General features: G+C 38.6%; 1 protein-coding gene and 1 long non-coding RNA gene across 2 annotated transcripts; one reads left to right on the top strand and one right to left on the bottom strand.

Moving 5' to 3' along the window:
• Nucleotides 1-2,903: 2,903 nt before the first annotated feature.
• On the bottom strand, nucleotides 2,904-4,951 carry LOC121987612. Its single transcript, XR_006113671.1, has 3 exons — nucleotides 4,755-4,951; nucleotides 4,482-4,609; nucleotides 2,904-3,149 (listed from the first exon to the last, which is right to left on the bottom strand). It is a non-coding gene; the product is annotated as an uncharacterized LOC121987612 (long non-coding RNA).
• A 7,103-nt stretch (nucleotides 4,952-12,054) lies between these two features.
• On the top strand, nucleotides 12,055-14,706 carry LOC121984929 (BTB/POZ domain and ankyrin repeat-containing protein NPR5-like). Its single transcript, XM_042538112.1, has 2 exons — nucleotides 12,055-12,911; nucleotides 13,032-14,706. Exons 1-2 carry the CDS (start codon nucleotides 12,414-12,416, stop codon nucleotides 13,923-13,925), a joined length of 1,392 nt encoding a protein of 463 aa, XP_042394046.1. The 5' UTR covers nucleotides 12,055-12,413; the 3' UTR covers nucleotides 13,926-14,706.
• The last annotated feature ends 5,449 nt before the right edge of the window (nucleotides 14,707-20,155 follow it).

The following is a 20,155-nucleotide window of genomic DNA, read 5'->3' on the forward strand; positions in this document are numbered from 1 at the left end:
GTCATCAACATATAAAAATAAAAGAATACAACCTGCACTCGTACATCTGACAAACAAGCTGAATTATGATTACTAGGATAAAAATCAAACGAAGTAATCACTGTAGAGAACTTCTCAAACCAAGCACGAGGTGCTTGTTTGAGACCATAAAGCGCTTTACGAAGCCTGCAAACTTCACCGGATTTGTGTGAAATACCAGGAGGATGTGTCATATAAACTTCTTCATGAAGATCACCATTTAGAAATGCATTCTTGACATCCATCTGAGATATTCTCCATTGACAAACAGAAGCAACATCAATCAGAGTACGAACAGTTATCATTTTTGCAACAGGAGCAAATGTTTCTTCATAATCCATGTCATACTCCTGAGAATAACCTTTAGCAACAAGACGAGCTTTGTATCGTTCGATAGATCCATCAGATTTAGTTTTGATCTTATATATCCAACGAGAACTAATAGTATATTTTTCTGGTGGCAATGGAACCAAATCTCATTATGACTCTGATGCAAAACAGTTAGTTCCTCAGTTATAGCACTCTACCAAAGTGGGTTACAAATAACTTCTCTATAAGATTCAGGCTCAGAAAGACAATGAATAGATGCAACAAATGAAGCAAAAGAACGAGAATAACAAAAGTAAGCAAAATCTGATAGTTTAGTAGACTTACGAACAAGAGTGGATTGATGATGGTGGAGAGAATGATCATCCGCAACCTCAGGAAATAATTGGATAGTGACAGAAGCAAGAACATGTGGAGCGGATATCTCGGGAACCAAAGTACTAGATTCAGTTGAACTACCAGTAGGGTTTGTGGGTGAATGTTCCTTAGTATCGGTATTGAAAGGATCAATGCAAAGCAGATTTGACTTTGTCATATTATGTGAACTAACCGGAATAGAAAAGAATGGAATATGCTCAAGAAACATAACATGACGAGAGACATACAATTTTTAACAAACGGGATCAAAGCAACGATATCCTTTTTGACTAACATCATAACCCAGAAAGACACAGAGCATACCAAGAGGCTAACTTATTACGCTCTACATATGGACGAAGGACAAAGCAAGTACAATCAAAAACACGCAAAGAGGAATAGACATGAGCATACCCATACAATTTTTCAAAAGATGACAAACCTGAATTGTGTGAGGTTGGAATTCTATTAATGACATGAGCAGCAGTAAGGATTGCTTCCTCCCAAAAGGCACTAGGAACATTGACAGACAATAAAAATGAACGGGTTGTTTCAACAAGGTATCTATGTTTCCGTTCAGTCATGCCATTTTGTTCAGGAGTATCTGTACACGAGGTTTGATGAATAGTACCATCAGAAGTAAGTAAATGTGAAAATTGATTCGAAGTGTATTCACCCCCTCCCCCAAATCACAACGAAAATATTTTATGACGCTAGAATGTTGAGTTTTCACAAAAGCTCTAAAGTTATTGAAAATTGTAAGATAATCAAACCTGTGTTTCATAAGATAAACCCAAGAGTAACGAGTGCAATTATTAATAAATGAAACATAATACCTTTACCCCCTCTTTTGTAGGAATAAGAAAGGATCTCCACACATCAGAATGGATAAGATCAAATAGAGCAGAAGAAAAAGAAAGACTTTTAGAAAATGGTAAGGCAGAAAATTTGGCCAGTTTACAACCACAACAATCAGAAATATCAAAACTTTTTAAAGGTCCTAATGCTCCTCTAGAGGCTAAAAACTGCAAATGATACGCTGAAACATGACCTAAGCGAGAGTGCCACAAATAAAAATTAGAAGATAAACAACTCAGATGAAAAGACGATAAATCCACACTCGAAGCTACAACTTCTGGTAATTTGAGTTAATCTAAAACATAGAGTCCTCCTTGCTTATGACATGCCCCAATCATCCTCTGAGATTGCGGATCCTGAACATAACAATTGGATGAAGAACAAGAAACTAGGTATCCAGACTCACATAATTGACTAACAGAAACAAGATTTAAAGTAATACTCGGAATATAATAAACATTAGTAAGAGATAAAGAAAATGTAACAATTGAACGAACACCTACTAATGACATAGGAGTACCATTAACAGTCACAATAGATATAGATGAACTGGGAGAAAAAGAAACAAAAGATGACAAATTGGATGACATATGATGGGAGACACCAGAGTCCAAAATCCATAAGAATGAAGATATACCTGAAATACAGACGATGATAAACCTATATGAGAGGAAGTTGACATGGCAGAGGACTGTGAACCAAAGAACTATTGAAACTGCTCAAACATATATGAATCAGATTTCCATGAAGCATCTGCACGATCAGACATGATGACAGAATGAATAATTCTCATAATAACCAAACTATAAGGATACACATCTGTATGATCCGCAAAAACTAATGTCAGGATGACCCGTGATCACACAAAAAATTTGAGACAGAAAAGGATGTCAAATGTAGAAATCAGTAGAACAAGGCGTCGATATCAAAATCAGTAGAAAAGGATGTCAGTGTCGAAATTGGCAACATAGGGTTTCGGCACCAAAATTGATAAAAAAGAGCGTCGGCACCTAAATTGACAGCACAGGACGTCGGTGCCGAAATCGACAGAAAATAGCGTCCGCGCCGAAATCGACAGAAAATAATGTCAGTGCCGAAATCGGTAGGGTAGGACGTCGGCGCCGAAATTGATAGAAAATAGATATCGGCGCTAAAATCAACAGCAGCAGGACAGAAAATAGATGTCGACACCGAAATCAATAATAGGAGTAGGAGACGGCAGCGACAACAGGAAGCAATATCAGAGGACTGTAGAAAAAATTAGGTTAGAGAAAGAGAACTGCTCTGATACCATGTAGAAATTAAAAGAAAAAAAAAACTAACCATATTATTAGATCTTAAAATTGATACAGAGTTTAAGGTCTTATATAGTTAAGTTAAGAAACCCTAAACTCTATAAAAAAAAAGAAAAGGTCCAAATTATCTTAAAAAATATAAACAAATAAATATATAATCTAACAGTGAGAACCCAAAATAAGATCCTTGCCCCGCAGCTCTAACCGTGAGAACCCAAGGTTGAGAATAAGATCCTTGCCCCGTAGCTGCAGTTTCTTTTCGAATCCCTTTGAGACACCAACCATCATGTTAATCTGCGAGAGATCTACGTTTCAAAAGGTGACACAGGTGTAAAACAAGATAGCAAAAGGCTAATTTAAGGAATTCACTTGTTAACATATCATTGTGCTATAAGACTCTGGATGAACATCGAATTACCTTCCTGAACAATTAAAGAAGCCATTTTTACCCTATCTAAATTTTCTATCGTTGTTTTAGCCGTTCTCAAAGATTGATAGGTAGTGTGAAACGTAATGATCAATACCTAAAAGTCACTGTAGCCAGGGGCCTATTAGATATCCCTGTTAACTTTGTGCTCTGAAAATATGAAACCCAAAACTTAAACTTGATGTAATAGGTATTGTTCTTGTGATTCAATAAAACAATGTATATGCTAACTTCTTAAGTTTATATAGAGGGAGAATCTTGAAAAAAAAAACAGCAGTAGAAATCGATTATAAGCAAAACAACTCTTGACCAATATAATCTGACAAGACAAATAGCAGGCAGGATATTTGCCAGTGTATAAATTTCAGTTCATGGACAAGCTCAACCAGGAGAAGATTGTAAATACTGTGTTAAATAAACTGAGAAAACTACAATCTCCAGAGCAACTTCAGTTCAATTCCTTTTAGAATACTCTACCCATATTTGATACACCAGTGCACCATGATCAGACATTTCAAAGGCCTTGAACTTTATTAAAGCATCTCAAACTAATTCAATTCCTGTTTGAGATTAGATATTTGCTTAATAGAACAAAGCAGATTGAAAAAAAAAAAAAAACTGAACATCCTCAAAAGGGCCATTCAGACAAGAGTGAATCAAGTTTTTCTTATATCTTCGACATTTACATCTGTTTATTGGCGCCATAAGAAGGATACAACAAATGATACAGTCTATATAACTGATCTTGGCACAGAGGATTGATTGTGCAAACTAGTTAAACCACAGAAGAATCTACTAATTTTTGTAATGCCACGAGCACATTCCTTAGCTTATGATAGACTGCGAGGTTAATCAATCATTTTGCCTCTAAAGTAAGTGAATCTTATTAAAGATCAATTTTTGAAGTTTAGAAGAAAAAAAAATGAAAGACAATGCAATAGTCTACCTTTCACCTTATTCTTGGATGTCAATATAAGTATGTGTAAACTAAATGAGACAGTTTCACAGAACAAAGAATTTGTCCTGAAATCAACTTGAAGAACACAAGAATCATAAGCATAAAGAAAGACACGAGTAAGTAATTACCTAAAGAAGATGCCAGAGAAATTTTAGTAACTTTGCTTAAAGCTAACCATTCAAATAATTAAAAAGAAAAAAGTTCATCCATCAATTGCTAAAATTTTAGCTAGAGAACTAACCTGAAAAGTCCATGCATTTGATTGGCTCTTCTAGTTTCCACGGCTTTAGAGACCTTCAAACACCATCAAAAGGAACAACAGAAACTGAGAAGCCACTTCGATCACTGAGAAACGCAGTGTTCAAGTTGCTGGAACATACAAACCGAAAAGAAAATAAGAAATCCATTTAACATGCCACAAAATGAGCTTCCAGAACATCTTAAACGACAAATAGGATCTTGGAAACTGACTCATAAACCTAAATGCTGTCATGCGCAAATGTGAAATTCCTACCACTTTGCAGAGCAAGAAAAACGAGAAAGGGAGCGATCTTCCAATCCGATTCGTGCTTCACGATCCCCATTCAACAAGTAATGGAGATCAACGGAAGGCGAAAATTGCGAAAGAGGAAGAGCCTAAGCAGACGAGGAGCGAATCGAAGTGGTGATCGACGCTATGGCTCGAGTGCGCCTCTCGCTCCGCTTCCTCACTCTCCCTTCTCCTTTTGGGCGATCCCCATCGGTTAGCGGGTCGGGTAGTCATAACAACGGGTGGCGACCCGGCAATGGATTTTGGGCTCACTTGCGGTTTGGTGGGCGGTTTACGTAATTTTATTAAAACTAAATTTTATTATTTTATAAAGAATATAAATTTTATTAACTAATTTTGATAAAATCTAAAATGAAATTATGCTAACATTTTTTTTATTTTTCACACTAAAAATAATTTTAAAATTTATTAATAATTTTTTCTAATTATTTTTTATATAAAAAATATGCACTATCATCATACATCTTAGGATTAATAACAACGTGAACGGAGAAATTTTTATAAATATTTTGAGCGACGATATTAAAAAATATATGTTTCTTGATCTTTTGACTATGATCAAATGTAGTGTCTATTCTTATCTGTTTAATATTTAATATAAATAATTAAATTAATCTTTTGACTATGATCAAATGTAGTATCTATTTTTATCTGTTTAATATTTAATATAAAAGTTACATTCATTTTTTTTACAAGAGAGTCTGCTATTTAATAAATTCTAGTGATACACTATACAAATATTAAGATAAGAAATAATTATAAATTGAATTTTAGGGCAAAACCAACTCATACATTACCATTTCATAGTTAAAATAAATTAGGTAAAATTCTTGACAATTCAATTGGATTTGATCTAACAGGGAAATGGCAAACAAATACATGTGTTGCACAAAGAGACAATATTAATGGAATGGGTGATTGAGCACGCACACATGTCTTGATAAGACTAGACCTTCTTTTTACTCCCTCACACATTACACCAACACTTCCATGCATTATCTCCTCTCATAGTGGAAGGGTTGACCTTCAATCCCCCTTTTTCACTCAAGTTTTATCCTCCAAAATCTCTAACAAAAGCCACCTTCCTCATTATTGTGATATATATAATCAAGATGTCTCAGCTTTACTGATTAATTCTAGAGATGAATAACTTTTTCTTAATTTATCTATTGAGTAAATTCGAAACATAATTTATGGACACTCAGAAATCATTTATGATATTTATTCTATTTGAGACTCAAACTTTATTCTTTCATTGTTCCTCTAAGATTTTCTCCTAATTCATCTATCAAGTAAATTTAAAATACAACTTATGCACTTTGAGAAGTCAACCTCTAATATATTTATCCCATTTAAGATTTAAACTTTTATCCTTTCATTGTTCCTCTATGTATTTTATTATTGCACCAAGCATATTCTTGTTTGGTAAAAGAGAGGAGAATTGAGATATATATGAAGGTGTCTCAATTCAAAAAAAAAATAGTCTGTCTAGATTTCACTTTACTAATCTTGGAGATAGATAGTCTTCTTCTGTAATTCATCTGCTAGATAAATCTAAAGCACAACTTAAAACTAACCTTTATATTTGTCTCATTTGTGATTTAAATCTTGATCGTCTTATTGTTCCTCTGAGTATTTTACTATTGCACTACACATATTCTTGTTTGGTAAAAGAGAGGAGAATTGAGAAATATATATCAAGGTATCTCAATTCTAGAAATAAACAGTCTAGGTTTCACCTTACTAATCTTAGAGATAAACAGTTTTCTTCCGTAGTTCATAGATTGAATAAATTCGAAGCACAACTTAAAGATGATCTTTATGATATTTATCTCATTTGAGATTTAAACCTTGGTCTTCTTATTGTTTATTTGAGTGTTTTATCATTGCACCACATCTGCCGGGGTGACTTTACTTATATTTTTTGTTTGGTAAAAGAGAGGAGAATTGAGGTATATGAAAGTGCATATGATTTCCTATTAATCCAATTTTCAACTCTTAATATTGCACATGTCTAACTGTACTAGTGACCATAATATTGGTGTAACCACATAGATTAAGAGTTCCTTCAATTGTTTAATCATGTTTTGTGATGTGCATGTTTCACTAGCCAATGAATAATGCATTTTAAAGATGTATAGTGACTATAAGAGACAAGAGTGGTTTTGGCTTAGCATCTAATTGATAAAAACTCTAGCGATGAACTTAATCTAGAAATTTTCCTTCAAAGCTAACTTGTAAGAGTAATTAGTATTGTTATTTTCCTAGTTAATTATATTATCAAGGAATTTCTTATGATTTAAGGAAATCACAATCTTCCAATATCAAAATTCAATTTTACATATATAATAAACTAATGTAAAACTTACCAACTTTTAATTTTATGAAGTAGAGAGGCCAATTAATGGCCTATATATTCATACTGTATTAAGCTACTAATATTGTCTTAACATAAATTATAATATTTTAAGATAAACATTGATTAAATAAATACCTTTAGTCTTGAAACATAACCAAAGTTTATTAAAATATTTTGATATAAACAATGAAACATTGTTGTTAATAAAAAATATGTGGAAAAAAGAAGATTGTTTAAGCATATTTTTGTAATTTAGCGTAAATTTAAATAGTTCTATAGATGAATGGGTCCAATGATGTAGTCATGTAGCTCCCCACATTAATTAATGATAATTATGTTATCCAAATAAGGTCAATTGATTTCACTATGATGAACCATGAGCACCACATGTCTCCTTAATGCTTTGGAATCTTAAATTTTATAATCTAAAAATATGTTATTAATTATATTTTTCAATTATGGAAATTGTAAGGTAGGTGTGGAATCCATCTTGTCCATTAATTCAATTGGGACATGTATTTAATTAATGTCCCTAGCAAATTTATCTCGTACTATTATGGCTAATAGGACACACCTTCAATTCCCAAATTTTTTTAATTAATAAAATCGTAACCTAATTTTAACTTATGAATCTTCCGAGACAACAACAACATAGAAATGTGTAAACAAAGGATTTATATAAAGTTAGGGTTAGGGTTGTCTAATGATAGGCTTGTGCTCCTTTGTCTCCCTTTTTGTGTCATGTTTACTATACTCTCAAGCATTTTCTCATTGTTTACGGGGAAATAGAGACCATGATAAAGAATAATGGGCAAAAATTAAAAGGTCACCTTTTATTTGTGGAATAATAAAGATAGCACTATACTTTGATTTTTTTTTTCTTTTTATCAAAAGGATGTCTAGTCCTATCCTCATGGACAATTACCCAACTGTCCGTCACTATACTATTTTCATTATTATCTTAATTGAGGCCAAGTTGTAGTAGCTATGAAATTGTAGTTGTTATAATTATCTAGTAGTTATGAGTTCATAGCTACTACAACTGAATTGTCACATAGTTGTAGCAACTGCTATGAAATTGTAATTGATATACCGTAAATGTTAGGTAAGTTTCAATAGGTCATAACTTCAAATTTGGTTTGAACCATGGAATATACAATACATCAAATTGGAACTTGTTTGGATACTTACATTTGTTATCGATTGTAACCCGTAACGACCCAGTCTTAGATCCAAAAAGCATCATTTAAAGTCTTTCCAAAGATTCCGAAGAATTATAGTCCTCTTTATTAAGTTTATTTTTCATATTGTAGTAATTACGAAACTATATCTACTATAACTTCAAACTATAATTCTTGCAATATTACAAGCTACAATTGTTGTAATTACAACATGTTGTAGTTGTGGCAGCTACGAAATCTTAACTGCTATAACTTGTGTAGCAGCTATGATTTTTAGCTGCTACAACACACTCAACTGACTCAGGATTTAGACGGGAGATATAAGCAAAATAATAATGAAAACAATATTGAAAGATAGCTATGCCATTTTTTACATAGGATGGGATGTTCTTTTGATTAAAAAAAAAATGAAAGTGGAATGACTCTATTACAATTTGAAAAAAAATGCCTTCTTAATGTATTTTCTAATTAAAAGATAATAAACAATAAATAAATAAATATATATATATATATATATATATATATATATATATATATATATATATATATATATATATATATATATATATATATATACACACGTTAGTTCATAAAAGTGAATAGTTCAGGTTGAAGAGTTATCGAAGAGTTATGTTTTCTGATATTTTAGGGTTTGTGAACAATAAGTTATGAACAAGAATTGTAAATAGTAATTATAAACAGTAATTGTGAATAGTAAAAAGTAAATAATAATCTTAAACCGTGATTGCTAAATCTAAGATATTTTCCTCATTTTTGCTTCAATATTTTTAGTTATGTCTAATTGTTAAAGCTCTTATAACGAGCTTCAGTTGCTCTTGCTATCCAATTTAGTCAGAAACAATTATCCTGGATCTTAAACATTTTTGTTATCTTAGGTGGGCGTTCGGTGGAGGACACTGGGTAACTCTTAGTGAATCTGGGTGCCCAGACCACTCCTGAGCACCCCGAGTATGTGTGTGTATATATATATTATCCCAAGCGACACCCCTGCGCATGATGCCCATGGGTGACTGAGTGTGTGAGGTATTTGGAAGTAATCCAAACGCTTCAAAGTGAATGCACTCGGGGTGCTCGGATCACTTTCGGATGCATTGCATATTTAGTAGCCTATGAGCAACACACACACACACACTCTCTCTCTCTCTCTCTTTCTTATCCTACACATTCTTGGACGCCCCTCATAGGTCCAGACATCTGAATACCCACTCAAGCACCCTGATTTTCAAAAAGTGAATCGAGTCGTCCGAGAATACTTCCGGACTCCAATTAATATGAAAAGAAGCAAGGGCCAGAGGGATCATTTTAAAGTTAGGGTCAGATCTTTCATAGTTTTGAATAGTCATTCACGCTCTAATCGACTGATATATCACAAAATAGCTCGATTTTATAAGTTAGGGTCGACCATAACAAAGAAAAGTGATAGGTTTGAAGCTATATGGAATCTCAGTCGAGTTATTGAAGTGAAATCGATCAGCCACTCCTCATACAAGGGAAAGACCCAGGAACCTTTAGCCTATCCAAGTCCTCCAAGATTCTTCCCCAGGACCATCTCGCCATCACACTCCACACTGAGCGAGCACAAGGGATAGGCGGAGCTCAGCAGCTAGTAGCAGTTCGACATTTCTTCCTTTCGATGAATGCTCCAAAACGTACTTTAAGTAACGAATCTTGTTTCGATACTGCGCGCTACACCTTTCCTTATGTCATGGTTAGGTTCAACTCGTATTGGGGTACGGGCAACAAAGTCACGCTCCGGGCATCTGCTTCTATTGTTCCTCTCCATATCCAGTACCCCGGGGCACCAATATGAGTTTCTAGTCCCGTAAATTCACTCTTTCGTGGACGTCCGGACTTGTGAGGATCATCCAATAATATACATATATCGTGACATCCAAGTCGGACACAATTTGAAAGATGGAAACAACAAAAGCTAACTAGCATAGATATGCATGCACACACTAAGTTATAGTGCCCCACAAAAAAGGAGGTAAATTCATAAAAGTCATCCACCCTTATAAAAAGATGTTTGTGACTTTTCCCACCATCACCCTAGAGCATCCAACTCCAACCCCCCCTCGCATGCTTTAGGGTTCAATACCATTGTTAATCATCATTAATTAGCCATCAACAATGTAGATGATTAACTCAAAATCAATTCTTCGTCAAAGGTTAATTAATCTGAGAATTAATATAACGAAGTCCAAAGGCAAGAGAGAAAAGGGTAACATAAAGAGGAGAGAAGGAAAAAGAAACAAAAAGACGAAGAGCAGAGTAGAGCAGAGCAGGGCAGCGCAGAGAGCAGGTAGGGTGGGGAGCACGGTAATTAAAGAGTCGTGGCAGTAGTGGATCCACAGTAATTAAGGAGGAGAAGAACAACTGGAAGAGAAGAAAAAGAAAGTAAGAAGAAAGAAAGAAAGCAATAGGGAAAAGAGAGAGGTAGCGTGAAGATATATAGATGTGATGGAAGAGAGAAAGAGGGAATGCATGAGCATGACCGGTCAAACGCAAATCATTCAGCGATACGTTCAATCAGCCCACGTACGCATGTCCTCCATTTCTTCCTCCTCCTCCTCTCCTCCTCTCCCTCTTCCTCCTCGCCTCTTGTCGCACGTGCATGCCATGCCAAGCCAAGCCAAGCCAAGTCAGGCCAGGCCAGCGAGGGAGAGAGAGGTGTGCGATCGAAGAGACAGGTGCTGCCATGGACTGCGGGACTGCTTCCGTATGCGCTGCGCGAGTCCCCATAACTGCAGTGCTAATTAAAGGGAGAGAGAGTGAGAAAGAGGACGGACGCCGGCCGCGCGCGGCGGGGAGCACGAGGAGAAGCCAGCCAGCCAGCCAGCCTGATCTCTCCGCCGCGTCAGCCGGCCAGCGCTCCGCGTGTGTTCCTGCATGCATGCTGCTCCAATGACGGCGATCGAGAGCGACGGCGACTGTGGGCTGCCATGGCTCAGCGTCGTCGATCGTCTTCTTCGTCGTCGCCCCTGTTCCAGAAGCAGCGCCCTGCAGTCCATGTCAGTAAACAGAGTTTTAAGGCACTATCGTTAGACAGATCATTTTGAATTATTATTATTATGTTAATGTATTTCATTTCTTTGATAGTAATTAAGGTTAATCAATCTGCCGACATCGGAGCGGTGCTTAATTAATAATCATAAGAGAGTAATTAATGCTGGGATAACAACTAATCAACCAAGATCATGTTAGAAAAATGATTCCACGCTCAATTAAAACCACATTCATTATTTGCATCAGAAAGAAAGACAAAGAAAGAAATTCTATATATTTATTATTATTTTTTTATAATTAATATAATCAAAGGTTACTCCTGCTTTTTAGCGAACGCGACTTGTTTTTTCATCTTTGACCTTATTCTAACTTTATTCAGATAAAGGAAAAAAAATACTATAATGAATGAATGAATGAGATGACTGAGATGAATGAATGCGATTCCCCGATCCCATAAATCTTATCGACAAAGCTCAATATCTTAGAATATATGCCTTCCTTGGATTTTATTTTAAAGTTTATTTTTTTTTCTGTTTAACAAAATGATTGGATCTCAATTATTAAAATAAAAGAGCATATAAATTTATCTTTCCCACAGCCACTCGAATTGCTTTCTCTCTCTCTCTCTCTCTCTCTCTCTCTCTCTCTCTCTCTCTCCCAAAACATAATCTTTTAAGTCGGTTTTATACGATCTGACTGTGATTTAATCTCGGTTGTTATCGGTCAAGATCAAATCAGTCAGATCGAAGGGTCTTGAAAATAAGCTTACAGAAAAGGTAAGAGGGAGAGAAAGAAGAAAACAATGTCAATAGAAAGAACTACAAACAAACTGCGCAAGTTGCAGAAATAAAAAATTGAAGGCTCCACGGCCAAAACCAGTCCCACTTGTTCCCTAGCTACTTCCACACTCTTCTTCTTCTTCTCTTCTTCTCCTTCTTCTGGTTAATTGAGATCATCGGGGAGACGAGGAGGCTGATCGTCCTGCGGAAGGTAGTGATCGATCGGTTAATTTGCTTCGGAGAGAGAGAATTGGAAGGTAAGGAATATATATATATAATGGAGGAGGAGGAGGAGACGGCGTTGAAGTCGTTGTCGATGGACTACCTCAACCTGCTCATCAACGGCCAGGCGTTCAGCGACGTCAGCTTCGGGGTGGAGGGCCGCGTGGTGCACGCGCACCGCTGTATCCTCGCCGCCCGCTCCCTCTTCTTCCGGAGGTTCTTCTGCGACGGCGCGGCCTCGAGGTCCGCCGCGGCGGCGACGGCGACTGCGGCGGCGGGAGGGCTGAGCCCGATGCTGGCTTCGAACTCGCCCGCGGCCCGCGGCGCTGGCATCATCCCGGTCACCTCCGTCAGCTACGAGGTGTTCCTGCTGGTGCTCCAGTTCCTCTACAGCGGCCAGGTTTCGCTGGTGCCGCAGAAGCACGAGGCCCGGCCTAATTGCCCCGACCGCGCCTGCTGGCATACCCATTGCCCCGCCGCCGTCGATCTCGCCCTCGATATCCTCGCCGCCGCCCGCTCCTTCGGCGTCGAACCCCTCGCCCTTCTCACTCAGGTAGGCAGCAGTCGCGCGGTGGTCGAGCTAAGCTAATTAAACGTACGTCGCCGATCGATCGATCGATCGATGGATCGCATGAAATATATAAAAGAAGTAAATCGGTCTCTGATCTCGCAGAAACATTTGGCCGGAATGGTGGAGAAGGCGTCGATTGAGGACGTGATGAAGGTGCTGGTGGCGTCGAGGAAGCAAAATATAGGGCAGCTGTGGACGACGTGCTCGCATCTCGCGGCCAAGTCCGGCCTCCCGGCGGAGGTGCTCGCCAAGCACCTCCCCCTCGACGTCGTCGCCAAGATCGAGGAGATCCGGCTCAAGATCAGCTCCCTCGCACGCGGGGCCGGCGCCTTATTCCCGGCGCACCTGCAGGCGCATCAGCAGCAGCACCACCTCCCCGGCCTCGAGCTCGCCGTCCCCTGCGGCGGCACCGACCATCACCTCGTCGACGAGCAGCAGAAGATCCGACGGATGCGGCGGGCGCTGGACAGCTCGGACGTGGAGCTGGTGAAGCTGATGGTGATGGGGGAGGGGCTCAACCTCGACGACGCCCTCGCGCTGCACTACGCCGTCGAGAACTGCAGCCGCGAGGTGGTTAAGGCGCTCCTCGAGCTCGGCGCGGCCGACGTGAACCGCCGGGCGGGGCCGGCGGGGAAGACCCCTCTCCACGTGGCGGCCGAGATGGTGTGCCCGGACATGGTCGCCGTGCTGCTCGACCACCACGCCGACCCCACCGCCCGCACCCTCGACGGCGCCGGCGTCACCCCCCTCGACGTCCTCCGCGGCCTCACCTCCGACTTCCTCTTCAAGGGCGCCGGCGTCCCCGGCCTCGCCCACGTCGAGCCCAACAAGCTCCGCCTCTGCCTCGAGCTCGTCCAGTCTGCCGCCCTCGTCATGTCGCGCGAAGAAGCTGCCGCCGCCGCAGCCGCCGCCGCCGCCGCAGTCAACATCGCCCACAATAACGTCAGCGACGGCGCCACTTCCCATCATCACTCCATCAATATCTACCCTCGATGAATCTCGCTAGCTAAATCTGTAAGCAAAGTTCTACATACAAATCTCGCATTCGATTCATCAAAATCTAGATATATATATAATTAATATATCTTCCCTAATCAATCAATTGGATCATTTCCATTCTCATTAATCATCAGTGTGCAATTAATTTTCATGAGGGTTTCGTAGAGCATGCATTAGCATTTAGCCATTACTTAGTTAGTTAGTTAGTTAGTTAGTTAGCAACCATGAACATGTAGAAATAATCATCAAATAATTTCTTAAATATTGCCAAATTCAATACTCGATCTCTCTTGTTTAATTTCCTGTCGATACACATGGTCGATCACAAATTAGGGTTCGTTCTTCTTCAGTAACCCTCGTTTTAGGGTTACCTTCCTAATTCATGAAATGAAGGAATCAACATTCAATCACCCCGCCGACGGACGGACGGCCACGATGAGTCCTAATCCTACGATCCAACGGCAAAGAAGAGACCGTCTTCCTAGAAGTGCACCATGGCATATCAGCAGCAAGCTAGGGTTGTGGTGCAACAGTATGGCACTGTGAAGTTTTTTATCTTTATTTTCTTTTCTTTACATTTTCAAAGGACAGAGATTGGTGCTCTGTTTGGATGCACAAAATGAGAAACGTCGAGGCAGACCAGCAATGAGCAATTCAGCACATCGAGTTGTCTTCTCCAACAGTTTGAGTTTCCATTTCTTTAATTCCCTTGGCCAGAGCTTTCAATGCCCTTCCTGCTCCAAATGGATTATATATATTTATATATATATCATTTTCTTTAATTTCTTTGCCATATAGAGATTTTCTTGGATATATAATTTAGGTTTAATGAGAAATGTTTTTGTATTGAATAGATTAAGTAATTAACAGGAGAATTTATAGGTTTATGGCATTTCTGAACATTAGTTACACTCTGTCATTATTATTCATCTTCAGTAGTCCTTCTTAATTAATTATAGATAAGTGGTGGAGAATCTTTGTGTTTAACTTATATATATTAAACCTCCATTTTGGAGAATTTGCTACTTGAAAAATATTTGCAAAATACAGTATGCAATATATATTAGTGTTAGACAAATTATAATTAAGAATATTAATGGACAAATGTTGAAACAAACCTTTACTATTGAAACATTGCTTAATGGTTAAATATTTTCTTTTGTAATTTATATTAACTTTGTTTATGTGTTTGATAGATTTCTCAGATTTTAGCAATAAATTTCAAGGTTTGTACCAATATTTAACAATATACATACATATAAATTTTTTGTAATGTTTGATTATCTATTGATCAAATGTAGCATAGTTAATATAATTTCCTTTTTACAAAGACTTTTTGATGAACTACGAATTATAAATTGTTAAATAAACCAAGATTTGTATATATTCTTTTTTGATTATGTATGATTTTCTAAAGCTTGGAAAAAGAGTAAGTTTTGAAACTTATCTTAATTTGAATGGGTTGTCTCATTCTGTCTTATTTACCCGATTTTCTCTTCTTTCGCGGTTGATTCATCTTTATCAAGGTTTAGTACAAAATAAGCGATCCGGTGCTAAGGTCGGATCTCGCCCCGCAGAAGGCGATTTAGTACAAAATGCGTAGTGCAACGCGAGGGCTAAGGTTAACTTTGCCATATGACAGAATGTTTAGTACAAAAGCAAGATTAGGCGATTTAGTACATGTTAACTTTGCCAAGGTTTTCTTAATCATTTTTCTTTCTTCATTACCATATGTTTTAGGCATTGCATTGCATGAAGGAACTATAATCACATATTAATGATAATTAAACCATAAAGTTGTGCATAAATCATTTTGTTTATGAATCCTTTTTTGAGAGTTTAGATAATTGGAGAGGTCAACTACCCTGTAATTTTTAGTATTAAATTGAACAATACAAATTGTTATCGAGTGGTTAAAAATCAATAATGTCAAAAGATTATTTATTATTTTTGACTAATTAAGGTAAAAGTTATCAAATCTTACTCTACTTATAATACTTTCTTACGTCCATAACTTTGAATTTCATCTACAAATTAAGATTCGATCCTTAAATATCAAAAAACTAAAAAGACATCCTGCCGTTATACCACTGCCTCATGAGCTATAATTTACACTATCAAACTAAGGAATATCACCCCTCTACAAATATTATTGGCCCTATATTACATTTTACCTTTTAGTATCATTAGCAGTGCAATAATGATTAGTTAATGACTTAAACTTAGGGATAAAACATCTGTTATTACAAATCAAAATTAGTTTTAATAGAGAATTTTATAAAAATATTGTGACCTTTAAGATGGTCAGAGTGAAAAAAAAACAGTAATTAAATCATGCAAAACAATAGAGGGCCATTTTGACTAATTCTGGGCCGTCGTTTTCTTGATTTGTTAATGGGACAAACCAGGACGGCCCAATTTAATCCCCAAATTAAATCATGCAGCCGAATCCAAACGAGTATTTGCCGGAAAACACCCTCTAGTTTCCCAAATAGAAATTGTGGAGTCATTTAGTATTTTGATAAAGATCTTTTTTGGTTCAGTATAAAAAATAAATATAAGACAAACATGTGGTAAAAAAATGATTCACTCATCCCGCCGCCCTTATTAATCCGTTTCTAAGTAAACACGGATGAGATAAATCATGAGTAATTGTTAGCCATTAATACATGTGGCAAGGATGAGTGAAGACATGCTCAGATACGTCAAGTTTCGATCCCAAGATTTCATGTGATAACATTCTAGACTTTAACTATCACACCGCTCCAAGAGACTATAAATATAAGGTGATTTATCTAAAAATAGAGTTAGAAAAAATATCTCTTATCTTGCTTAGTAAAAATGCACAATTAAATCAATCAAAATAAGTGATCCGGTGCTAAGGTCGAATCTCGCCCCGCAGAAGGTCACTGCCATGCTGAGGGCAAAGTCATGGTGGTCACGGGCTTCCTGTCATCATCTAATCGGGCAACCCACTTGCCCGGTCGAAATAAGGAATGTCTGATCCGATATTATCACAACTCGGCCGCACACCGAGCTTTCGACGCTCAAAGAACTGAAGTAGCAGCAAAACAGAGGTCGAGCGGCTATCCCGCTCGGACTTGCATCAGGTCTTGGAACCAGCATGCGACCTTCAAGCACGACCTCCCGTTCGTCGCGATAAGGAGCTCGATCGGCGGATAGACGGCCGAGCGGCCATTCCGCTCGGCCCGAAGACATCTGGACATCAGGATGGTCGGGCGGTCCTCCCGCTCGACCCTAGAACAGACAAATTAGGGATCCGACGACATCCTTTTGGGAACCCGTGCCACTGACAGACGGCATGGTTGGCGGCATGGACAGGCAGAGGATCGTACGACGGAAACTTTCACGGCCATTCCGCTCAGGTCATTGAGGTATGATGTTAGGGACGCTTTCCTGACATATCTTTAATTTTCAGGGGAAGTCTTGAGAAGCGTGCACGCATCGAGGAGCGTGAATGCGCTCCCCCGGAGCCCTATATAAAGGGCCTCAAGCTTCAACGGAGGTATGGAAGATTTTACTGTAGCTACTGTTACTCTGCTTATTTGCTTCCTCGCTTATACATCACCGGAGATTGACTTGAGTGTCGGAGGGTCATCGTCGGGGAACCCCTCCTTGGCTCGGCACTAACGCTGCTGTGGTTACAGGTGTTGATGCAATCGACCTAGGTTTGATCAATACGATCATGATTTTGATGTGTGTGTCAAAGAGTTTAAGTTAGACTTTCATATGTGTTTGATATGTATGTTTGATTCTTGCAGGACTTAGTGAAACACACATGAGGAGCTTGGTGTAGCTAAGCTTGGGAAGCTCATCCTAGGGCTCGGAGCCTTGAGTCGGTGAAGGATGGCGTGGAAGACATCCGAGGGACCGCCGGAAGAAGAGCAACAGAGTAGAGCCGAGGGAAGCGGACTTCAAGGCAACGTGTAGGATGACACGGAGAGGAGTCGCGGGCTCGGGCACATTTGAGGGACGAAGGCCGAGTAAGGGGACTTCAAGGGCGACTCCGGAGAGGATGAGTGTAAGTATGTAACTAGGTGCAGTCAACTGCACCAGTCGACTGCTAGTTTTAGCAGTCGATTGACAACGAACAGAAACATTCTGTTCGCTTAGCCAGCAGCTACCAATCGATTGATAGTTTTACCAGTCGACTAGTAAATGACCGTTGGTAAACCATTGGTGCTGCAAAGTAGCCGTTGGCTACCTCCAACGGTAGCACCAGTCGACTGATGGTTTTGTCAGTCGACTGATGGTTTTGCCAGTCAACTCTCTCCTCTTATTTATAGGAAGCTTTGGGGCTTGAAGGAGGTTACTCATGTTTATTGAATAACTCCTAATCTTTGCCTAAAGTTTCCAAGTCTACTCTCTTCCTCCCAAACCTAAACTTCATCATTGTAAAGAGGAAGAGATCCTTTGTGAGAGGTTTGCTCCACCGAGAAGGAGAAAACTCTAGCCGGAGATTGCCGGGGATTGATCCATCGAAAGATCAAGGGTTCGTCCACCTCAAGGACACGCCGTGGAGTAGGAGCAAGCAATCTCCGAACCACGTAAAGGAATTATGCTAGCGTTTGTATTCTTGCTTTGCTTTCATTGTTTTAGTTTTAGTATATTCTACTTTCGCACTGACCTTGTAGAGAAGAAATCGATTTGGGGGTGACCTAGCTATCCAACCCCTCTTCTAGCCGGCCACTGATCCCGTACAAGTGATATCAGAGCGATGACGTTCTTCAACAGACTAATTGCCGAGAAGTGCACTTCATTAAAATGGTCGGTTCAAGCATCCATCCACCTAAATTCAAAGGAGACTTCTCTTGGTGGAAGAAGAGAATGGAGGTATTTTTCGAAACCGATTTTGACATTATGATAATCATAGAAAATGGTTTTGAGATGCCTAGGGATCAAAACAACAAAGTAATCGAGAAAGTAAGATGGAGCAAGAAGCAAAGGGAAGAGCATGTAGCAAACTCAAGAGCAATGCATCACCTCCTAAGTATTCTTCCCCAACAAGAGGTGACTAGGATTGGGAACTACACAAGTGCCAAGGATTTGTGGGAAAGACTCATAGATTTTCATGAAGGCACATCGGAGGCAAAGTTAGCAAGAAGAGACCTTCTTCTAACTCAACTCAACAACATCAAACTTGAAAAAGGAGAAAAGGTATCCTCACTTCATGCTAAAATTAAAGAAATTTAAGTGGACTAACAAGTGTAGGTGAGAAACTCTCCAACCGGGACATTATGATGAAAGCTATCAATGCTTTCCCAAGAAACTCGACATGGAGCTCAATTGTAGACTTGTTCTACATTTCAAAAGATCTAGAGAAGAGCTCTCTAGATGAATTCTTTTCAACTATGGAGCTTCATGAGACACGAGTTGAAGGGCTAGATGGAGAAAGATCAAGAGGAGTAGCCCTTGTGGCAAACAAAGGAAAGGGGAAGAAGAAGAAAGCTCCATCTCCATCCTCTTCTGATTCCGAGGAGTCAAGTGCCTCAATGGATAGCGATCAAGAGGCATATATGGTAAGGAAGATGAGAACAACATTTAAATCTTTTTCTTCTAACAAATCTCGTGCTAGGAAAAGCTCAAAAAGTAAAAGTAGGACAAAGAAGATCATTTGCTATAATTGTCAAGGAAAATGACACATAAGAGATGATTGTCCTCTCTTGAAGAAGAAAGAAGAAAGAAGAAAAGAAGAAAAGAAGAAGGAAGAAAAGAAGAAGTCAAAAGAAAAAGGGAAGAAAGTCAAAAACCTAAAAGCAACATGGGATGATTCCTCATCATCGGAGGAGGAAGAGCACCATGTATTTCATTTTGCACTAATAGGAATTGATGACATAGCCTCCACCTCATCCGAAAGAGAAGAAGGAAGGAGCTCAAGTGAATATGAAGAAGGGAGCTCAAGTGAAGGGGGAGGTCAAACTTCGGATTCGGACTTCTCGGTAAGTGAAGTACATAATCTTCCTCCTCATATTTTAATTAAAATTATTACAAGTACAAATGATGATTTGTTTAAAGCAAAAAGAAAGAACAAATATGTGAAAAATGATATTTGCATGCTTAAGGAAAAATTAGAATCCATGTGTTCTAAGGACAATGATATGCATGTTTGTGTTCTACGGACAATGATATGCATGCTTCTTCTATAATTTCAAATGATTCATGTTTATTAGAAGAAAGAAGGCCTTAAGGGAAAAGGTAGAATATCT

The sequence above is a fragment of the Zingiber officinale genome, chromosome 5B, assembly GCF_018446385.1.
Source record: "Zingiber officinale cultivar Zhangliang chromosome 5B, Zo_v1.1, whole genome shotgun sequence".
NCBI classification, from domain to species: domain Eukaryota; kingdom Viridiplantae; phylum Streptophyta; class Magnoliopsida; order Zingiberales; family Zingiberaceae; genus Zingiber; species Zingiber officinale.